Source organism: Neocloeon triangulifer, unplaced genomic scaffold (assembly GCF_031216515.1).
Source record: "Neocloeon triangulifer isolate White Clay Creek 2 clone unplaced genomic scaffold, ASM3121651v1 ptg000012l, whole genome shotgun sequence".
NCBI lineage: Eukaryota > Metazoa > Arthropoda > Insecta > Ephemeroptera > Baetidae > Neocloeon > Neocloeon triangulifer.
Window position 1 is genome coordinate 4,788,812 of NW_026775554.1, and position 21,654 is coordinate 4,810,465.

At 37.4% G+C, this 21,654-nt stretch overlaps 3 protein-coding genes across 5 annotated transcripts; 2 read left to right on the forward strand and 1 right to left on the reverse strand.

The window, feature by feature from the left end:
- Positions 1-27: 27 nt before the first annotated feature.
- On the reverse strand, positions 28-1,723 carry LOC132198184 (methylosome protein WDR77-like). Its single transcript, XM_059622051.1, has 7 exons — positions 1,446-1,723; positions 1,221-1,393; positions 983-1,161; positions 763-932; positions 522-705; positions 392-469; positions 28-331 (listed from the first exon to the last, which is right to left on the reverse strand). The coding sequence occupies exons 1-7, from the start codon at positions 1,615-1,617 to the stop codon at positions 223-225; spliced, it is 1,065 nt and encodes a 354-aa protein (XP_059478034.1). The 5' UTR covers positions 1,618-1,723; the 3' UTR covers positions 28-222.
- A 399-nt stretch (positions 1,724-2,122) lies between these two features.
- Positions 2,123-10,834, forward strand: LOC132198182 (integrin beta-PS). 2 transcript variants are annotated; one of them, XM_059622043.1, is made up of 14 exons: positions 2,123-2,297; positions 5,198-5,369; positions 5,561-5,762; positions 5,817-6,045; positions 6,226-6,310; positions 7,474-7,644; positions 7,704-7,967; positions 8,025-8,312; positions 8,427-8,663; positions 8,724-9,008; positions 9,228-9,360; positions 9,416-9,562; positions 9,712-9,851; positions 9,910-10,834. In XM_059622043.1, exons 2-14 carry the CDS (start codon positions 5,202-5,204, stop codon positions 9,973-9,975), a joined length of 2,415 nt encoding a protein of 804 aa, XP_059478026.1. In that variant the 5' UTR covers positions 2,123-2,297; positions 5,198-5,201; the 3' UTR covers positions 9,976-10,834. The 2 variants fall into 2 exon arrangements, with proteins under 2 accessions (XP_059478026.1, XP_059478027.1); XM_059622044.1 differs by lacking the exon at positions 6,226-6,310 and adding an exon at positions 6,721-6,805.
- Positions 10,835-18,409: 7,575 nt separating this feature from the next.
- On the forward strand, positions 18,410-21,102 carry LOC132197100 (annexin B9-like). Of its 2 annotated transcripts, none has more exons than XM_059620169.1 (7): positions 18,410-18,537; positions 18,860-19,241; positions 19,303-19,382; positions 19,799-19,871; positions 20,107-20,346; positions 20,662-20,843; positions 20,899-21,102. In XM_059620169.1, the coding sequence occupies exons 1-7, from the start codon at positions 18,508-18,510 to the stop codon at positions 20,950-20,952; spliced, it is 1,041 nt and encodes a 346-aa protein (XP_059476152.1). In that variant the 5' UTR covers positions 18,410-18,507; the 3' UTR covers positions 20,953-21,102. The 2 variants fall into 2 exon arrangements, with proteins under 2 accessions (XP_059476152.1, XP_059476153.1); XM_059620170.1 differs by having other exon boundaries at positions 20,173-20,346; positions 20,899-21,099.
- Positions 21,103-21,654: the final 552 nt, after the last annotated feature.

Here is a 21,654-nt window from a genome sequence, read left to right on the forward strand (position 1 = left end):
GCAAGAGCGGTTCTTCTTGGGTAATTTGAATAGTTATGTACAAAGTCTACCTGATTTCTATTTAAAATTTTTTTCTTTTTTTTATGAATTCTAAATTTGATGTGTAATAATTAATTTTTATACATCGAAACTGTTCTCTTTTAGGTGGTTTTCTTTTTTTAATTCTTGCATTTATTATCAATTCAACTTAACAAGGCAAATTGATCGCACAGGTTTTTTGGTTCAGAGCTTTTTGTTTTCAATAACCCTCGAGTCCCATCCACAACTGTACAGTGAGTCACCCTTCCACGCCAATCCTCTTGCGAAGTCAGCATGAGATGTGAACGTGGAGCTGGAATATCAATTAAGCAAATCATAAATAAATATAAATTGTTTTCAATGATTAATTTACGTTTGTTTGAGATCACCGCTGCTGCAGTCTAGAATGTAGACTTCAGTAAAATCACCCACAACAGCCAAACTTGAAGTCCTAAAATTTCAAAGAATTAAAAATGTTTTCTCTTTCCACCGAAAAAAATTACAGTTGAGGATTGAACAGAAGTCTGTGTAGAGGCCTGTGATTTGGAATGCTGAATTTTGCAAGTTGAGTTTTCGGATTTCTAGTGTCGGCCAAAATGACGGAGCCGATTTGATCTCCAATAGCCAGGATGTGACTTTCTGGCTGCCAATTCAAGCAAGTTGTATTGATTTCAGTTTTGAAGACCACTGGAAAAAAATTAGATTTATGTAAAACTTTATAGCAGTTTTTTATAAATAATTTACAATGGGCTGGTTTTTCTTGCCGAATGTCCCAGAGGAGAACCTCGTTGTGGTCAGCACAAGAGGCAAAAACTTCACTATTGGTCTGAGTGGCCACTGAGAGGACAGGGTGGCCGTGGGCCGGCGAAAACTCGTTCTCGACCAACAGACCGTCTGTGTTGATCACTTTGATGCTGAAAGTACATTATAAACATATAGTTGAGAAATATTTCGTTAATTTTACGTCAGATCATAACTGGAGGTGACAATTTTCTTTTTGTCCGGAAGGGTGGCAATGGAAGTTACTGAGTCATTGTGGGTGTAGCTGCTGCCCAGGTGAAGAATGGTCGGAGGACTGGGGCCACCCATGGGTCGCATCAGTCGAAGAAGAGTCACGGCACCACTGTCTTCACCAACTACAAACTGAATTACAATTTATTTAAATTAATAAAAATCTGTATTGTAAAAATAAAAAACATTACAAATTCTCCAGGAGCCAAAAAGACTCCGTCTGCAATTCCTGCGCTGGTGACGGTGCCAGCGACGGCCTTGGCGACATCACCCTCAACTGCGTTGTCCGGCGTTTTGTAAACCACCACTGAGCCCTTCCACAACCGGCCGTTCAAATTTGAGCTGCAGACCAAAGTTGTTCCGTCTGGAAATAGATTAATTAATATTGAGACCCTAGTATTTTTAACAAAACGAACCTTCAGCGATTCGGACGCAATCGAAGTGCGGCAGGTGCTTCTTGTAGTCGGAGATGACATTGTAGTCTGCCTGGTCTTTGGCTTTGTGAAAAGCGCGGTAATACTCGGCTACCTTGTTCGGCTCCGACTCGAGAGCCTCTAGCTGCGATGCTGAACTGAATTCCTCGTCCATTGGATTTGAAAGGAATTCTTGTCCAGAGAAAATCTGAGTGAAAAAGGCAAGAGATCCCTTGCGAGTCGTAGTGTTGCGATTTTGTTTACCAAAAGACAAAAGTTGAAGAACACGCGGTAAGAATTCTTGGATTTACGTGCCACCTAGCGGAGGAGAAGAGATTTAGACTGGAATGTCTAAAGAGATATCAGAAAGGAGATAAATAAAGCTTAGAAAGTGCCCCAAGAAATATCATATATTATCATATTTTATAGAAAATAAAAATAACCGACACTAAATTTTTTTTTGTTTTTTTTTTCATTTGGGGTGATTTGGGATTAAAATTTGATTTTTTACGACATAAAATTGGAAATGGTATATCAACTCCTTTATTTACACCCTACTGAAATAACTTGGCTCTCGTTCATTTCTATGACAACAGATGGCTTCTGTCTGCCGCTTCTTCGAGAGTAGGGCTGTGGCACGGGTGGATGGGTCGCGGTGACGTCATGCTGGGCATATTTTTTCCTTCTAATGAGTGAGTCAAGCAAGAAGTAAACCCAAGCAAGGAAAGGAGCAAGGCAAGAGCAGCGGTCACTTTGCCCATTGATTGTCGCCGCGGGATAATGCGAGTGCGGCTCTTTTCGTGACATTTCAGCCGTGCACATCGAAAATTCAGCAGTGCCATCAGAAAAAAGCCTGTGAGTATCGGCATTTGGGGCGAATTCGGGCCGAGAGAGACACTCGGACGGGGGGTGTCCGCCTATGATGTATTCGTGCGGCTGACGAGGCCAGATGACTCTTTTTCTCTATTTTAGCGCTCGCTCGAGTTCAGTCAAACAAAGTTCTCCGCGATTCATTTAAAAAAAACACAGACGACATTGTAATTTTAGGGCCAAAAAATACAACATTTTGGTCAAAACATTTAATCTCTCAACTTTCTATTGTTTACAATATTCATAAATTAAAGTTTGTTCTATTAAAAATAATTCAGAAGCTTCACTTATTAATTTGAATGGCAGACAATAATTTTCAAGCGTGCAAGAAACTAAGCACTATAAATTCGGCGCTATTTTTTATGATCATGCTTGAATCTTAATTAATGTGTTGTTTCAATTGATTTTAATTATATCATATTAGTGCAATCCTCAAGTTAACAAAATTAAAAAAAAAATTAAGTTCAAGATAAATAAAGAAATTTAGGATATTAACTCAATTTTTTCAATTTAAACAAAATACCTTCAGTTAAAATTTATCCATTCAATTTTATTTTCTTAACTTGTATTGTTTCCCAAATATTGTCCTACAGAACTTTAAGTACACAAAATTTGACAAAGAATTGTGCCGAGAGTGAAATCGGACGCAGGCACGGCAGTATTGCCTGCAGATGTTGCTTTTCGTGCGCGCAGGCCACACATCCTGCATGTAAAACACCCGACGTTGTTGATTCAGGCCCCCTTCGCTTTTTCTACACCCAACGCAGGCTTTACCTACACAAGAGCCAAGGAGACGAAAAGCCCAACACGGAATTAAAAAGTACAAAGATGTGGGTCCTGAATTTTTACGAGCGCCGGATATGCGATAGTGTTTTATACCAAGAGAGATGCTCTCGACGCCAACATTTTTTTCATAAATATTCAACGCGGATCACAAAGTATAACAATCAAGAATTCCTACGTGCTAAAAATTTAATATTAAATTACATTGAATTAAAAAAAAAATGATTTTCTTACATCTGAAAATCCGAAATTCCATTTGGCAGAGATATTTCTGATGAAAATAAAACAGGCTTCTCCTTGTTTTTTACAAACGCTTCTTTATTTTACAACTACAGTTTGCGCCGTTTGCGGACATGAAAAATAAATTTAATAAAAAAATTTGACCACATTCAGCAATCAATAATAGATTTTGTTGAACTTAATATTGCTTTTTCCTCTGTGGTTTTTTGATTAATTTATTTGTTTTATAAAAAAAAATAATACAGATCTATTTTAATCTTTTTGTAACTAAAAATAATAAAAAAAGCCGAAAATTCCTCAAAAAGTCGATGAAAACCGAATTCTCATTTTAAAACTTATTGTGCAACACAATTTTTTTTTTTAATCATTTTTTAACCTATTAATGTCCGAAAGTTTAGCGCGAGTTTAAATAAATTTTGTCGGTCGTTGTGCCAGCGGCGAATTTAAAAATAATTCGACGCGTGTTGGCTGCTTCGGCGCCAAGTGTAACCACCTCTTTTCTCTTCTCCCTCGCACCCACACTTCTTCTGCTTCCACTGCAATATTAATTTTGTTCAGTTTCATTTGTCCCATTGTTTTGGAAGGAAATCAATCAATTCAATTCTCTTTGTTTGCGATCTGAGGTTGATTTATTTTTCCTTCTCTCAATCGCGTTGCTCCCGTTTTGGTGCCGCTTGTTGAATTACCCGTCCGACTTTTTTGTCACAATGGATCTCGTTTTGAAACAACTAGTGGACGGTCGGTCGGTCGGCCTGAGAGATGGTGTCCTTATAAGGACAGGCCGTACCTTTGCACTTGGAAACGGGAGGCTTGGCAACGTCGACCGCCCACTTGGCTCTCGGAAAGCCACCGATCGACGTCACGATTCGAGACGCGAGATTCACTCGCGGTGCATTTTCTCAGAACGCGACGTCGCGAGATGACGTCTCGCGGTGCTCAACACTCAATCTCTGTTAAAAAAAACACTTGCAAAACAATTCGATGAGTCTTATCTGCCCATTAAGAGCTTCCGCATTTGACAAAGTTGATTTCCTAAAATTCAGAGCGGAAAGAAAGTTGCTGGAATCGCATTAATCGCAATTGTAAAAGTTGAGAATATTTTTATGTTCGCTTTCTTTAAATGGCTTGCAGCCTTGACCTGCCTCACATTACGGTTTTATAAATTCAACGTTATTGGAAATAAAAAAATTCATCAATGTTAATTATTATTAATTTAATAATTTTTGTATCAACCGATTAGAAGCAAAAAATTATATTAAAAAAAAATCTGCAGAGGTCTAAATGAAAAAGTTAAAATCAATTTTAGTTTTCTGAATAAATTTCACCTTTTTTATAAGAAAATGTTTGCATTTGAATTTAATAAAATCAGATCAATCACAATAAAAATTATTGCTGTGCTGAGATAAAAATTTCTGATTTAAAATTTAAAAGTTTGTGGCATTTTAAATTTTTGTAAAGCATTATTGTTTTCCCACGTTCTCTTGAAAAAATATACGAATAATCAGATACAAAAGTTTTGCAATATAAAAATTTAATGATGATTTATTTATTATTTTGTAGCTATAGTCTTGAAGATATGATATAAAGATAGTCATATAAAATTGTAATAAATCGTCATTTTGACACCTTTGTAACAAATGAGCCGGTCGCCATGCCAGCATCAATCAACTTTGGCCCCTGTGCGCCGTAATCGATTGATCTCTCTCTCGCTTCCATTCTCATCCCTCGTCGGCCTGCTGGTCGTTATTACTTGACTTAGTCAGATAAGCCGAGTCCAAGCGTAGTTGGAAGGCTTTTTTTTGGCACCCACGCTCCACGCTTGCTCTCTGATCACTACAACAAGCGCCCTTGTTTTGTTGCAGAGCCATGAAGCACTTTTTGCTCGCGTCTCTTCTGCTCCTCTGGGTTGGCGCCTCACACCAGCAGCAGCAGATCCTCGCACCCGAAAAATTGGTCGTGCAGAACCCCTGCGTCTCAAAACAGACCTGCGGAGATTGCATCCAAACGCCCACCTGCGCCTGGTGCTCACAGCCGGTAAGTCCTATTTTTTAATTTATAAAAATTTTATTTTCTTCACTTTCACCAATTTTTTTAGTTTTGTTATGTTTAAATTAATTTTAAACTTTTTAAAACCTTCAAAAATTTTTATTTTTTATTTTTTATTGTATTATGCTTTTGATTGAGGAAAAATAAAATGCATTTGAAAAAAATTTATGTGTTTCCAGAATTTCGGCAATGGAACCAACGTGAAACGCTGCTTCCAGCCAGAAGGAAGTGACCGCAGCAAGTTCCAATGCAAGCGGGAATTCATCGTCAACCCTGACAATGTGTACACTGTACTCATGTCCAAGGAGCTGTCCAAAGCCAAAGAAGGTTCCGAGTCGGTGCAGGTACACCCGCAGAGGGTCAGCCTTAAACTCCGAATAGGTACTGAAGAACTTTATTTTCCACTGAACAAAGTAAAATTTGATTTTCCTCCAGCCGAGGCGTACCGCTTCACAATGGACTACGCACAGGCCGAAGATTATCCGGTTGACCTTTATTATTTGATGGACTTGTCCAAGTCCATGGAGGATGACAAGGACAAGCTGTCCGAACTTGGAGACTTGCTGGCCGAGGCTATGCAGAACATAACTTCTAACTTCCGTCTTGGCTTCGGGAGCTTCGTCGACAAAGTGGTCATGCCTTACGTGAGCACTGTCCCCAAGAAGTGAGTTTTTTATTTATAAAAAAAGGAAAAAAATTCACTAGTTGATTTTTAATTTGACTAGTGGATTTGTTTAAATGATTTTGATAATAATTTTTTTAAACCCCGAGAGTCCTGCACATTTAAGAGATACACATTTGCTAAAAACAAAATACAGAGTTTGAAAATTTGTTGGCCCTAAAGATTACAGGCACCGTGCGATGGTTGCGAAGCGCCGTACGGTTTCCGTAACCACATGACCCTTGATGATGACACTGGCAGGTTTGCTGTAAGTCTGAGAACTCACTTTGTCAGTTCATGTGCCCCTTTCCAATTGGAATAGTTTCGCAATGTTCAGAGGTGGTGGTCACGCACACATACACGCTCAACACACACTGGACCAAAAGCCACAATTGCCGCCATCATAGAAATTTATTTTAAGCGTGTTTCATGTTCACTCTATTATTTCCTGCCTCTCTTCTATATGTTTGTGTTCTCTGACACGCCGATTCTCAGCCTCCTCAGCCATAGACTAGTTGCTTTTTTGAGGATGGCTGAAAATCTGACCTGGAATCTCACACACACTTAAATTTAAACACATTTAATTAGGTTATCTCCTTATGTAAATACGTTGTTCTCGAGGGAAAACTGCCCGAATCCATTTTGTACAGTTTCTACAGCACTGTTTTTTCTTCTCAGTCTCGAGCAGCCATGCACAGGTTGTGCTGCACCTTACGGTTATCATAATGTAATGTCCTTGAGCCAGGACACCGGTCGGTTTGCCGTAAGTTCATCCACATGACTCACCGAGTGTGATAATTATATTATTTTGAGATTTTCTATTTTGCTCCATCGCTTCCCTGTGTCTGTCTTTGGTTCTTTTGCATGATATTGTGTGGTATTTTGTCGGTGGCGGGGCGAATGTTGCTTTTTAGATTCCCACGTATTTGTGTTTGTCTCATATATGAAGTTAATTGTTGTGTCGAGTACGAGTGTTGTAATCAAATCCAAAAGTTCAATTGCGTCAATAATGAAGTGTATTAAGAACAGTAGTTTGATTAATTAAAATGAGTGTAATTTTCGTGTTTCTTAAGAGTATTAATTGTGATTGTGTGTCACTAATTAACAATTTAACCAGCACTAATTTTTAACATTTTTTAATATTAAAATTTGAATCTTAAAAGCATTAAAATTTATAATATATTTATTACATTAAAAGTAATTACTTTCTTTTATTACCTGGATAAATCTTTTTACCAATAAGTTAAAAGAATTATTTTAAAAATTGAGTTTTTTAAATTTAATTTAAATGTCAAAAGAACAACAGATTTCTTGAGCTTTTAAATTTTGCATCTGAACGTTAAAGACTGGAGTGATTTGTAATGAGTGGTGCTGGCTTCACTTTTGTAGAAAAACCGTTCGTTTTGCCTAACATCTTAATTTCTTTATCAGGGTGAAGTGAAAAAGGCGGCCGTTTCTGGCAACCTTGACGCTCCAGAGGGAGGTTTTGACGCCATCATGCAGGCTGTCGTCTGCCGTGATCAGATTGGATGGCGTGAAAAGGCCCGACGTCTCTTGGTTTTCTCAACAGATGCTGGATTCCATTACGCTGGAGATGGAAAAGTACTCTACCACTTTTTATTTTAAAGTTTAGTATTTCAAAAAAACGAATTTTTTGACAGCTTGGTGGAATTGTGAAGCCAAACGATGGCGAGTGCCATTTGGACCAGGCTGGCATGTACACCCACTCGACCCTGCAGGACTATCCCTCCATCTCGCAGGTCAACCTGAAGGTCAAGCAGAACGCAATCAACGTCATCTTTGCCGTCACAGCCAACCAGATCAACATCTATGACAAACTCAAGGACAACATTGAAGGCGCCTCTTCCGGAACTCTTTCCGACGATTCTGCTAACGTGGTTGAACTTGTTAGGGAGCAATATGGCGTAAGTTAAAAAAAGAGAAAAAGAAATTAATTTTATAAAAAAATATCCATTTTATAGAAAATCTCCTCGTCCGTTGAAATCAAGGACAACGCCACAAGTGCTGTCAAGGTCACCTACTACTCGAGTTGCCTGACCCCTGGCCCTCTGAAGCAGACCAACAAGTGTGACGGGCTGAAAGTTGGCACGAAAGTGAGCTTCGTGATTGAGATCGAGGTGACCAGCTGCCCCAAGGACCGCAAAGAGTGGAATCAGATCCTGCAGGTCTATCCAGTCGGCATCAACGAGAGTCTCATTGTTGATTTGGAAATGCTGTGCGACTGTCCCTGCGAAAACCCTGGGAATCCCGTATGTTGATGTCTAATATGTCTCAAAAACAGCAAAACTTTACTTAATTTAATTCGTTATATTTTAACTGTATTTTGCACAAGAAATATTATTTCATGAAAAATAATTCCTCAGGGCTACAAGCAGAATGCTAAGGAGTGCTCGTACTCGGGCACCTACAAGTGTGGCGTTTGTGAATGTGACGATTCTCATTTTGGCCGTAAATGTGAGTGCAACAGTGAGAACGCCCACGGCACCAAGGATCTGACCTCCAGCTGCAGACCCGACAACTACACTACGGTCGACTGTTCAGGTCGAGGCAGCTGCGTCTGTGGTGTTTGCGAATGTGAAGCCAGACAAAACCCAGAAGAGGTTAGTTGGAAGTAAACTTTAATTGCGAGGTTAACTAATTAAAATTTTATAATTTTGAAGAGCATCTCTGGTCCTTTCTGCGAGTGTGACAACTTCTCGTGCGACAGACACAACGGTCTGCTGTGCTCAGGGCCGGACCATGGTACCTGTGTCTGCGGCTCTTGCCAGTGCAACGCTGGCTGGACAGGCAAGTCTTGCGACTGCAAAATCTCACAAGACACCTGTATTCCACCTGGAGGAGGAGAGATCTGTTCTGGCAAGGGTTCTTGCGAGTGTGGCGTCTGCAAGTGCTTTGAAGATGCTGAAAAGGGCAGATACTTTGGACGCTACTGCGAGAAGTGCAATGTGAGAATCACTTAATAACTCATTTTTTTTTTTTTTTTTTTTTTGCAAACATTGAAGTTAAATAGCCTCAATGATATACTTTTCAATTTTGATCTTATCATATTAAGAACCAATTTATTTCAGTTTAACTTCTTTTTTTAAATTTTAAAATTTCCCTTTTTTATTCTTAATTCGTGAAAAGCAAATGGGATAAAATTATAAATTGAAAAAAAATTTCAGACTTGCACCGGTCGCTGCAACGAGTTTAAGGAATGCGTTCAGTGCCAGGTTTACAAGACTGGGTCTTTTGACGAGGAGGCTTGCAGACAAAATTGCACAACTTTTGTACCTTCGGTTGTTGACGAAGTCACTGGTGAGACGTCAAAACTTCACAAATTGTGCAGATTTTTAAATATCTTACTACTCAGCTAATGAAGAGGAGGATGAGTACCTGTGCCGGTTTTACGATGAGGACGATTGCCGCTTTGCCTACGTGTACTCGTGGGACGAGGCCGGAAAGATTGTGGTGCGCGCCCAGGAACACCGTGACTGCCCTCCTCAGATCTACATCCTTGGTACTGATTCAATTCTAAAATTTATGTATTTTTATCTTTAATTTTTGTCAAATAATCTTTTATTTGTCTCAATCAGCATAATTATTGAAGATTAAAATCTATAAATTGTTTGCATTGAACATTAATTTTTATAACTTCATTTGTTCCAGGTATTGTATTGGGTGTGATTGGAGCAATCGTGCTAATTGGTCTGGCTCTTCTGCTCTTGTGGAAGCTTCTTACCACAATCCATGACAGACGCGAGTTTGCCAAGTTTGAAAACGAACGCATGATGGCCAAATGGGATACAGTAAGTTCAAAAGAAACATTTTTTTAAGTAAAAATTTATTATTTCCTTCCTCTCTTAGGGTGAGAATCCCATCTATAAGCAGGCGACGTCCACCTTCAAGAATCCCACTTATGCCGGGAAGTGAATTAAACATTTTTAATGACTAATTGCAATTGTGTTGCCTAAATTCTAATTTGGTTTGATAGTCAGTGTGTGCGTCGATTAGGTTGTCAGGTGCTTATGCAGGTTAAGAATAACTAAATACTTGCGCTCTCCCTCAGTCAATTATTACTCGTTATTTTTCATCTCTGCATTATTTTTTCGAGGTAATTTATTGTCTTCAGTGCCATTTTTGTTCTAAAACGGTATTTGTATTATTGTAAACGCCTTTAAACAATATTTGAGGAGTGCCTCCGATGAAACGTGCTTTACACGTGCAGCTAAATGAATTGCCTTAGAGGAAACTTTCTGTCCTAAGAGAAAGACTAAAAATTGGACTATATACTTACTAAATCGTGTTGTTGTAACAAAAATTAGAATTTTGTCTAATTATTGCCATCCGTGTCGTTTCGATATATATTTTGTAAGAGTTTTGCATGAATTATTATTGAATGGAATGGAATGTATGTCTAGCATTATATTTAGAGCAGAGGTTCTTGTCTTGCTGAGGAAAATGTGCAAGAGAATTGAAAACTCACTGCCAGCAGTTGACTCGAAGATAGCAGGATCTTATTTTAAATTTAAGTCCTCAGAGGATGATTCAAATTGTTTTTGTGATTTCTCTCTTTTGAATGCACAGTATACCCTTCCGTCTGAACTTATATGTTAACACAAAAAGGTGCTAATTTTAAAAATTGAACGATTTACTGAGGTATGTTTTTACTCTAAATTAACTGAATTTTAAAATCAAAGACTAATTTAGTTTACTCCGAATAAAAAAGGAGATGAATGTTTGAGCACAATGAATTTTACGAATCTGTATAAAAAATAAAGTATTAATGAGAAAATAATTATTTCGCCTTTCATTCCAAGCAGCGTTGGAATTTGTTTTGACTGCAAAGTGCTGAAGCACGTCTATCTAGAGAAGAGACTTGCTGATTAATTGGCGAAAACGAGTGCAAAATCAGCAAGGTCAGACGTCTCGCGATCCGGGAGATGTTGCACAGCTGCTGGCTGGGATCAGTGCCCAATGGGTCGAGCGGCACTCTTGTTTTGACTTAGCCGATGAAAAATTTGAACCACGAGCGACGAACCCAGAATTGTTTTTTGATTCCGATGAACCTTGAAACACTTCTTTGCCTTCCCCGATTGGTGCCGAAAATTGGACTCATTCACCACTTCAAGGGCAACTAAAACTTCTTATTTAATTCCTTTCTCAGTATCTTATTTCTTATACTTCAATTTTCGTTGGAATTGAATCCTAAATAAATTTTAAATAATTTTTAGATTTTATTTTTTTAAATTCATATTATTGTGAATTCAATTTCTGCAACAAAATTCATAATTTTTATTTTTGTTTGCTTTAGTTTTTGTTGGTTATTAGGTAGAAATAAATGACATTTTTAATTCAACATAATATATCCATGGTATGATATTTTACACGATTATACATGACTTTGCCATTGGTTTGGTTTGGCCACAATAAGAAATGCAAATTTTGTGTAATTAAGGCTAGTCACGTACGTTAAGTTTATTTTTATTTCTTATCGTGCTGAGATGAAAGAAGGAAAGAAAGGTTCTTTAAGTTGCGAGGTCACAATCTCACTCCGCTGCTGGGGTGGTCGCGCAAAGGTCGCAGCTTTTGACCCACATCGCGGGGCACATGCATCGCGCCACCATAGTTAAAATTAGACCCTGGTGCGATTTATTTTTGTACACAACTCGCGCATGCAAAATGCCCCATTAAGAGGTGAAGGCGAAAGCAGAGAACCTGCTGCAACCGAGTGTCCAATTATCCCCTTGAGAATGAAAAGGAAAAAAATCATCAAGCCCAACTGGTGTGTTTTGAATTTCACAGCCGAGACGTGATAATCTGAGCTGTTTTACGACTCTTTCTTCGCTCTCTCCTGTAAAGTTAAAATTAAAACACTTTTATCACGTCTTGTTTGAAAAATCACAAGGACTCCTTGGAGATTTTGTGTTGAAATTCAACAGCCAAAATTTTTCCCGATGGAAGGAGCAATATTGCAACTGATATATTGTGTTTTTTGTTTTGTAACCTTATTTACAATTTAATAAAAAAAAAAATCAAACTCATCGTTAACAATTCCGTTAGAAAACACAAATAAATCAACTTATTTTCATTAAAATACCAAAATATCTATTGAGGAAAAGACGTTTTTAAATTCATACTCATGCTGAGAATAAATCAACTCTCTTGATCATAATTTTACTTTAAAAAATAATGTTTATATCATTGAAATGTGATTTGATTGTAACAATTTGGAAAAATACGCAAAAAAATCATAATATTTTCGTTTGTCGTTTAGTATATTCATGTATTAAAAAATATTATATTTGTATGTAAATATTTGAAATATTTATTACAAAAATAAAATTAATCCCTCGTCAATAAGTCCAGTCACGCGGTTCCTAATATCCACTTTTTAAATAGCTCAGCACAAAGAACTTTTGTAATTCCCTTTCCTTCTTTTGTTTCTATTTAAATCTAATAAACAAAAGGGAAAACCTGACCCGGACCATACAATTTTCACAAACCCCGTGGGCGTGAGGGGAGCGACGCAAATCGGGGCTGTTGATCAATATTTTACGCTTGCATCAGTTGATGCGTAGTTTTGGGGGGTCAAAAACAAGCCGCATTGCATCATATTTTTTTTACGCGCGTCCGATTCTCACTCAGTGAAAATCTGAAGATTACGTTGGAAAAAATGTTGATGAGACTAAAGTCGTTAATGGAGCAGCGAGCACGTTTTGTCGCGCGTGATCGTTAGTGTTCGCACCTGCGGGAGCAAAGCACCTTTGCTCTCTGCTCAAGAGCTGTCTCCAAAAAATCAAAAAGTGGCCGAGAGCCAAAGTTGGGTATTTTGGTCGACCCGAGTGGCCTCCCTCGCATGGCAATGTTGAGGCTGCTTGTTCACTCTTACGCATCAAGGACGACTCGTGAACGGATCCAAGATTATATTATGCATCTCTCCAGAATTGAGCATGTCATGAGAGTGATGCAAAATCTGTCTTTGTGACTCCGTTGTTAGGAATTTTAAAAGAATTTTACGTTTAAATGACGGCAAAACCGGATCTACCCGACGATCTGTGGAGTTTTAGAAACATGGTGTATGAAATCAAACACTGAAAATGAGTCAGTTTTATTTTTGCTGCTATTTGGGAGTAAATTTTCTTTTCATTTTGTAATTTTGGGTATATAATTAAAATCTTATGATTTATACAAATTTTCACCTTCTATGTTTATTTAGAAGAAAGGTAACCAAATATTTGTATGACAAAAGGATAATTTTAAAGGACATATTATGCAACCGGCATGTCTTGCCTGACGATCCGGTTGCCCACCTTTCCTTTCCCAGGCGTACGGGTCACATATTATTGTAAAACTTTTCTTTCTCAACAAATCCAGATTTTGTTTATTACATAATTAGTTTATTTCTCTAATTTTTAATATCCAACCCTAATGATAAACGTTTTAAAGCTTACTCACTTTTAATGTTTAACAATTTTTCTATTTTTAAGTCAGCAAGTAAGCCACTAATATGCATATTTGCTTTTAAATTTACGCTAATTTGTGTAAATTTGTTTCTTAGGAATTTCAGATTTTAATTTTTATGATTGTGAGTCATAAAAGCGATGTTGAGATTCTTGGCGCCTCTCGGATTCCAGCTTTGAAGTAGTCGCGACGGAAATTAGCACGCCCATCTCGTCGCAGCCGCTTTTGAATGAACCGGTGTGGTGATGTGGTCTGAAAATAAATCGCGCCTCTCTGTCCACCACGCGCCGCCGGATCTGAGTTATGCGTTGGGCGCGACTTCAAAAGCACAATCGCTCAATTTGGAGAACAAAAAGAAAGTGAATTCAGTAATAGATGTTCTCTTCACTTCTTTTTTCTACACAGTCGAGTGAAAAAGAAATAAGAAAGTTCATCTCCCCCGAGGTGGTTTGTGTGTATTGGGTTGAAAAGAACAATGGTCGTTTGTTCACAGGCGAGGAGGAATAAAAAAGAAAAGTGATGAGATAGCGTCGTTGCGTTGCAAAAAAGTTGCCGAGCTGGAGGGATTGATTCTGCGCGGGCCGCCTGGGGCAAGACAGAGCTGTTGGGAAATCTCGTCAGTCCCTGAAGGTCTTCTCAAAACGATTATTTGTAAGTTTAGTTTATCGCAATGGTTCATTTTTAGGACCGGCAGGCGACTTTTTTAATTGGTCCTGGCAGAGAGCTAAAATTTTTTTTGCTTATATAACAACTCTTTGGGATCTTTCAGAATAAAAAGAAAGTAATAATAAAACCTATCCAATGCATCTCATTAAACACACAATTTTATCCGTCCCGTTTTTATTTTTAAAATGAAAAATATAGGTATTTGAAAAAAAAATAAAAAAGAGTAATCTTGAGAGTTATTTGATTCCTCTGCAGCCAAAATGTTTCTTCCGATTATATGTTATTTTTTCACCATCCCTTTTGTTAGAGAAATTTCATAAAATATATTAAATATCTGATTTTAAATTTAACCAGTCTCATAATAATGAAGTTTAATTTTACAATTTTACTTTCACTACAAAAAAAACTTCAGATCAACAAATTATGACCGCGAACGCGTGTTGGCGTATTTTTATTTTTGCCATTGAGGAGCGGGAGCGCGTATTGATCGCGTTCCCTCGCTCTTGGCGACCTTGCACGTTGCTCTCCCCATAAGCTCGTAGGACTGCTGGCGACGGCCTTGCTCACTTAATTCCATTACCGCACTAGCTCTGCTTTCAACTTCCGAGCACCTCCAATCGCGCTGCTTAATTTTGCCACCGAATCCATCCCAGTGTGAGGAACAAAGTGCAAGATAATTAGCACCCGCCGGCTATAATTATAATTCGCGCCAAGGACTTCTTGTAACGAAACTCGTCATGTTTCGCTGCTGAAAATTATTGGCTGATGACAGACGACCGACGAATGCGACACCACGAAATAATTCAAGCAAATCATGTTTTGCGCAGCTCAATGCCGCATCCGTTGCGAAATACACGCGGAACTGTGTTGCTTCATTCCAGCTATGGCACATCCCCACAAAACAATATTGACTTTTGGGACTCAGATTTTGTTGCATTAAGAAAAAACATTAATTGTAACACAAAATAAGTTTTTATGTTTTTAATTTAATTAAATGTTAATTAAATAAATCTCAAAACAACTTTTCCCTATGAACGCAGTTTTACATTCAAAATTCTGAAACTTCACAGATTTCCCTGTCTTTCAGTCTGATTTTTTGAATTTATTCAAAGGAAAAAATAAGCATGGATTTTCTGCATCGTGCAGACACAATAAATTTTCGCATACAAAATGTGAATTTTAGAATTATCACATGAAATAATAAAGCTGGAGTGGATTTAAAAAGACACTGAAAATAGTTTAATTCTTAACTGAAATTTTTCTGTTGATGTTTAAACACAATTTGGCAAAAAATTTTAATCATGCTTAAAGTAATTCTCAAGACGTGAAAATTCTGTGTTCAAATAATTAAATCCAACCCAAAAGATACCAAAACAAAGGCAATACTTGCGCTTTTGTGACAGGAAAATTCATTTAAGTTAAATATTGCGTGCAATTTCAACAACCTTTAAATACAAAAATTTCCCCTCATTATTAAGTGAATACTGTATGATGTATAATATTAGTTGAAGATCTTCTGGCTCTAATTTATAAAATTCTAAACACTTAATAATGACGCTGAGAAATTGTGAAGCAAAAATTATGTTCAACCTTATTAAATTTCCTAAATTTTTTCCAACAATATTTTGAGTGAAGCCCGAAATGAAAGTTCCAACTGCTGAGATGCAATACAGAATCTCAACTGGCGGCGCCGAATGAATGAGACGGCGCTGAAAGGGCGGGTTGACCCAGTTTTGCTTTTGTTATTATTGTACATGCGAGAGAGCGACATGTATGGAACGCGCAGCCAGATTAATTTGCTTGTTGGTCGAGGGCGAATTCCTCCAATGCGTTATTTCGCACAACAGCAGACTTGTGAGGCCGCAGAAAATCAATTCGTCATCCAGAAGGACGACCCACATTCTGTTTAATACTGAACGGAAATTAGGCCTTCTTAAAATAAAATCGTTCCTCCAGCCTGATGAAAGCGTCTTGTGTTTATAGAAAGAAAAGTGCTCAGATCATTGCACTAATAAAATAGGCGCCGCCACGGAAAGAACAGAGCGTTTCTAGTTCTACTCACTTCATTTCATCATGTTTTTTAAAACGTCAATCGGTAAGCTCACCATTAAAATTATTGATCATTGATCATTTTAAAGAAATATTGAAATTAGATTTCTCTCTATTGATCATAATGAAAATTTGCTTCTACTCTTAGTTATTATGATCATTTTGAAAAAGGAAAAATGCTTTCAATGAATTAAAACTTCAGCAAATCCATTTCCAACAAGGAGTGAAGGAAACTGGTTTATTAACTAAGAAGATGAAAAAAATATTATTAATATTATATTCTTCATATTATTAACTTCTATGATCATGGTGATTTGAATTTAAAATCGAATTTTCCTTGAAGGGTTTTGTGAGTTGTTTATTATTTACAAAAAAACAACATTCTATGATCATCCTTGCAAAAAAAATTTCACATCACAAAATCGAGTCATAAAAATCATAAATCACGTTGCTTTGTTTTAAAATTAACAATTTTAGTTATTCTATTGGTGATAAAATTATTTATTTAAATATATTTAATTATTATTTAGGTGCGCTCAGCTTAGGAAGGCTCATGAAATTTACCGACATTAAAAAACATAGGCAACTCCGTAACATATTAATTACGTCACAAACGGCGGCTTGCAGAAATCCTACAACGTGATTGGCAATAGCCAACGGCTGGGACGCGAATCAAGAGAGTCCAGATTGGAAGACCTACGAGGAAAATTATTTGTAATAGACTTTATGTTGCATAATTTTGAACCCACACTTGACTAACTTGACAACCAAAATGATGAATTTTGTTTGTGCACGTGTCAGCTTCAGTTCTCCCTTTTGTAAAAGGAAGCAATAAAATAATGTATTACTTCCGAACTGAAAAAAAAACGTTCAAACCCATGCAGGTTTGAACAATTACCTCGCTTTTTTTATCAGTATTTCCTTCTATTACATTTTATCTTGAGAAGGGTGGCTGGTTACAAAATTACACGCCAAATAAGTCACGACGGGAAAAACAAACGACAGATTAAAAAAAAAGCTGTGAGAGAAAATTTGCAAGCAAAAATGAATCATTCTCTCGCCCGCTGTTTTGTTTACAGCGAAAGCCGGTGGCGTGATGTTTGCCCTCTGCGAGGGGCCGCGCCGCAAAAGTAAATAGGCGAATATCAAGTGGCTTCTGCGTCACTCTCACTCTGACCCTCACAAATTGAACGCGATTGATCGAGGAACGAGCGCCCAGATGCGTTTCAGCAGGTTGCCAACGCGAAAATAATATAATAGCAATAAAAAAAATCTATAATATATTTCAATCCAATGAAAAAAAATCATTATTCAATAGATTTTCATTGCAAATTTAAATAAAATAATATCATCAATGTTGGAAACTTCAAATTATTTCTTTAAATTATATAATATTCCTGGCTTACAAACATAGTTTGATATAAAATTCTGATTTTTTTATTAATTAATTAATTACTTAATTTCCTTTTCCTTTTACATATTAATTAAGGGTGCAAAAAAGTAGCGTGAGGGTGGAATTTGGCATGAGACACTAGAATCAGTGTGAGAGGCCGGACCGGTGCAGATCGAATTGGGCGAGTCGTTGACCTACGCATTTCATTTGAGGCGAGCCGCGGCCCCATTTTCTTACTCACTCGTGTCGTAAATATTTTTCCGAGCTGCAGCAGGCTCGGTAAGCTAAACGAAGAAGCCACTCTTCACGCTTTTTAAGCTCTATCGTTATTGCGTATACCAACATAAGAAATTGCGCAACCCTTTCTCTCCTGGAATGAAACTTTAGGTTCTACCGATTCCGATTTTCTCAAGAGACAGAAATAGATTGTTCAAAGTGAGCAGTTTTTTGCTCCGGTCCAATGTTTAGAATCGTGTCTTGGCGGGTTGTAAGTGGAGGAATTTGTTTGCCGAGGACCACCAGTGAAACGACTGACGATGTGTCTGCCAGTCCGAAAAGATAAATTGGATGTGCGAATCTCTTTTTCATTCCAAACCCTTTCTTTCTTTCTTTCCTCTTTTTATTTTATTTTCCGTATGAGATTCAACAGCAGACATGGCAATTTATATCCACTGAACTTTTTCCCAAGCTCTGCGGCAAAATGTCAAGAAGAACAGTTGTTTTGAGAAACAACTTTGCGCAATGCATGTTAAGTGCTGCCGAGCGTTATCGGCATTTGAGCAGCGATTTCGAGTCGCCTGGTGGTCCTTCGGGCGCCGATAAAATGGCATTGCCCTGAGTCGGCGTCTCAATAGCTCGCCAAAGGTGCCAAGACGCAGACCTGCAACAGCAAAATGCCTCATCACAGATACGCCACTCAAAATGTAAGAAAATTTGGAATGTTTTAAACATTAATTATTAATTTTGATTCTTTCTAACAAATCCAGATAAAATAATTAAGATCTCTTTTAAAAATTAAAATCGTTTATTCACAACAATGCTGAGTTAAGGTGGCGAATAATGTAACTTCGATTTTTGTAAAATTGAATTAAAAACTAGCTGAATATATAAACGAAACACATTATTCAACTGAATGTGCAACTAATAAAAATTGTCCCATTTTTAAAGTTATAGGAAATGAAAATTTGATTTACAACTGCATTTTTTAAATCTTTTGATCAATTTTGAAATTATTTTAATTTCAAGTGTGTTCCAACGGTGCTGGAATATAAGGGTTTCGACCCAAACAGCGACGCTGCCGCACTGGAAGCGGCAATGTGCGGCCAAGGCACCAACGAGGACGCGATCATTGATATCCTTGCCCATCGCACCGTCAGCCAGCGCCTCAAAATCGCCGAAGTCTACAAGGAACTTTACGACACAGACTTGGTGGGGCGACTGAAGAAAGACCTGACCGGGCACATGGAGAACGTGACCGTGGCCATGATGACCCCGATCAGTCAGTTGTACGCCGTCGAGCTGCGAAAGGCCGTTTCCGGTCTGCTCACTGATGAAGAATCCCTGGTCGAGGTGCTCATGTCGCTCAGCAACTTCGGAGTAATCGATGTCGCCACTGAATACGAGAATAGTAAACTAAATAATTTAAATAAAAAAAGCAAAAAAAATATTTGATTTTTTTTATATTCAAGTGTATGGACGTTCGTTGGAGCATGATCTGAAAAACGATTCCTCAGGAGAGTTCCGAAACTTGCTGGTCAGACTTTGCTCGGTAAATGATTTTTTCTAAATGTCCCTAAAACTTTAAATATTCGAGGAAAATTGAAAATTATTTAATTTAAGTGGAAATTTTAAATGAGCTCCAATAGTAATTTTCTCACAAAATTCAAAACACATTTTTTTAAAGGTGATTTTGTTAGATAGCTACTGATTTAGATTGGTTATTAAATTTAATATTTCCAATCAGATAACAATAACAAAGTTTGTAATTTTAGTTTGCAAAAATTTGAAAAAATTTTTTGAAGCACACAAATTTAGTATTCAGTAACTTCTAGACTTGAAGTTTGTGATATTGTTCTATTTTTTATATCTATCTCAATTTGTGGTAAATATATATGTATATTCTTCGCGGGATAAAACCTGTTTTTTTCCAAGCCTAATCAAGATATTATTGTGAAAAATGTACAGGCTTCCAGGGATGAAAGTGATGTCGTCAATGAGGAGATTGTTAGAGATGACGCACTTGCCCTTGCTGCAGCCGGTAAATACTGATAATTTTTTATTCATATTCTATTCTTATTCGATTTCCTATTTCCTGAAAATTCCTAAAAATTAAATATGAGACGCTTTTGCTTCAAATTATAAGTCAGGAGGAAAAAACAAATGTTATTAAATTTAAATGTCAATTTTAATTAAAAATCACCGACTTTGCACAAAAAAGCGTCTATTTTGGAATGCAAAGAACGTGTGTCGTGTGTTTTGGGCTGCACGCGCAGAGGTGTTCTGGCCGCAGGGCCTGCATGGCGAAAATCTGTCGTGCAGCTCAAACCGACCTGCCGCAGGGGCCAGCGAGTGGGCCACCGAAGAGTCCGTCTTCGCCTCGGTGCTCGCGTCCCGCAGCTTCGCCCACCTGCGCCTCATGTTCCGCGTCTTCCGCAGCGTCACCGGCCGCGACATTGAGGCCGTCATCGACCAACACTTCTCCGGCAAACTCCGCAAAGGCTTCCTCAGCATTGGTAAAAGAAATTGTTAAAATAGTAAAAGAAATTTTTAAATAACAATATGCTAGAATAATAATCTAATCTCAAAAAAATAAAGTTTATTTTTAACATTTTTTAATCTCAAATTTCATTAATTAAATTTTTGTTTTTGATATATCAATTTTGAATTCTTCTTTTCTCTTTTATCTTTGCAAATTTACTTAAAATGAACACAATAAAAGAAAAGTTTTAAAGCTTCAGCTTACATTATAAATAAGTTTTTTTAAACTTCTATGCTGCTTATATATTAAAAAATAAAACCGAAAATAATTAAACATTATACGTTTTCAGTTCGCATTGTGCGAAAACGCCCGGCCTACTTCGCGCGACGACTGTACGAGTCGATGAAAGGTCTCGGAACGGACGATCACACCCTGATCAGAATCGTTGTGAGCCGCAGTGAAATCGACCTCGGTGATATTAAACAGGAGTACCTCGCTCAGTACGGACAGACCCTAGAGAAATGGATTGAGGTGAGTGTTTCAAATTTCTGAACAAGCAATTTTTAAAAGTGATTTCTGCACACAGGGTGACACTCTGGGCCACTACAGGCGCATGCTGCTCGCCCTGGTTTCCTACTAGAAATGCGAGAACGGTTTTGGTGGTAGAAGAAAATCTTCAATAGTCATTTGCACTGATTTAATTAAAATTTCAATTTTGCAGAAAGTTTCTTTGTATATTTGCAATAAACAAAATTTTCCGAAAATAAATAGTAATGTTAAAAAAAATTGGGGCTACATTTATTTCAGTTTCTAATTTATTTTCCTAGAATTATTATGTAATTTTACAAATTTCCTATAAAAAAACCCTAGAATATTTTTGTCTAGAAAAATCTTAACAGACAAATGAAAGTCACGGGGGACAAATTTTTGGCACCTTTCTCTTCCTCCCTCTTAAAAAGCTTTAGAAGTTTCAAGTGAACGCACATGTGCAAATAATAATCTGACGAGTTTCTCGTCTTGAGGAGCTATTTTGCGGAAACGACCGGCGGCAGACGCGCATTTTCCCATTGTGCTAATCGAAAACAGACGGCGATGGAAAAAGGGACCTTGACTTCAACAAGCGTGAATCATTGGCAATGAAGGACAACTTTAATTTGAAAGTTAAAGAGCAAAGAAGTTCGCTGAAAAAATTGAACATCAATTGTAGATGAGAATTTCAGATTAAAATATAATAAATATTAGATTCATTTTTTAAATGTTTAATTAATTAAAGTAATTAGATCCGAATTTATATAAAACCCATTAAATCAAATAAAAAGTAAAATTTAATTATTCCGCGATA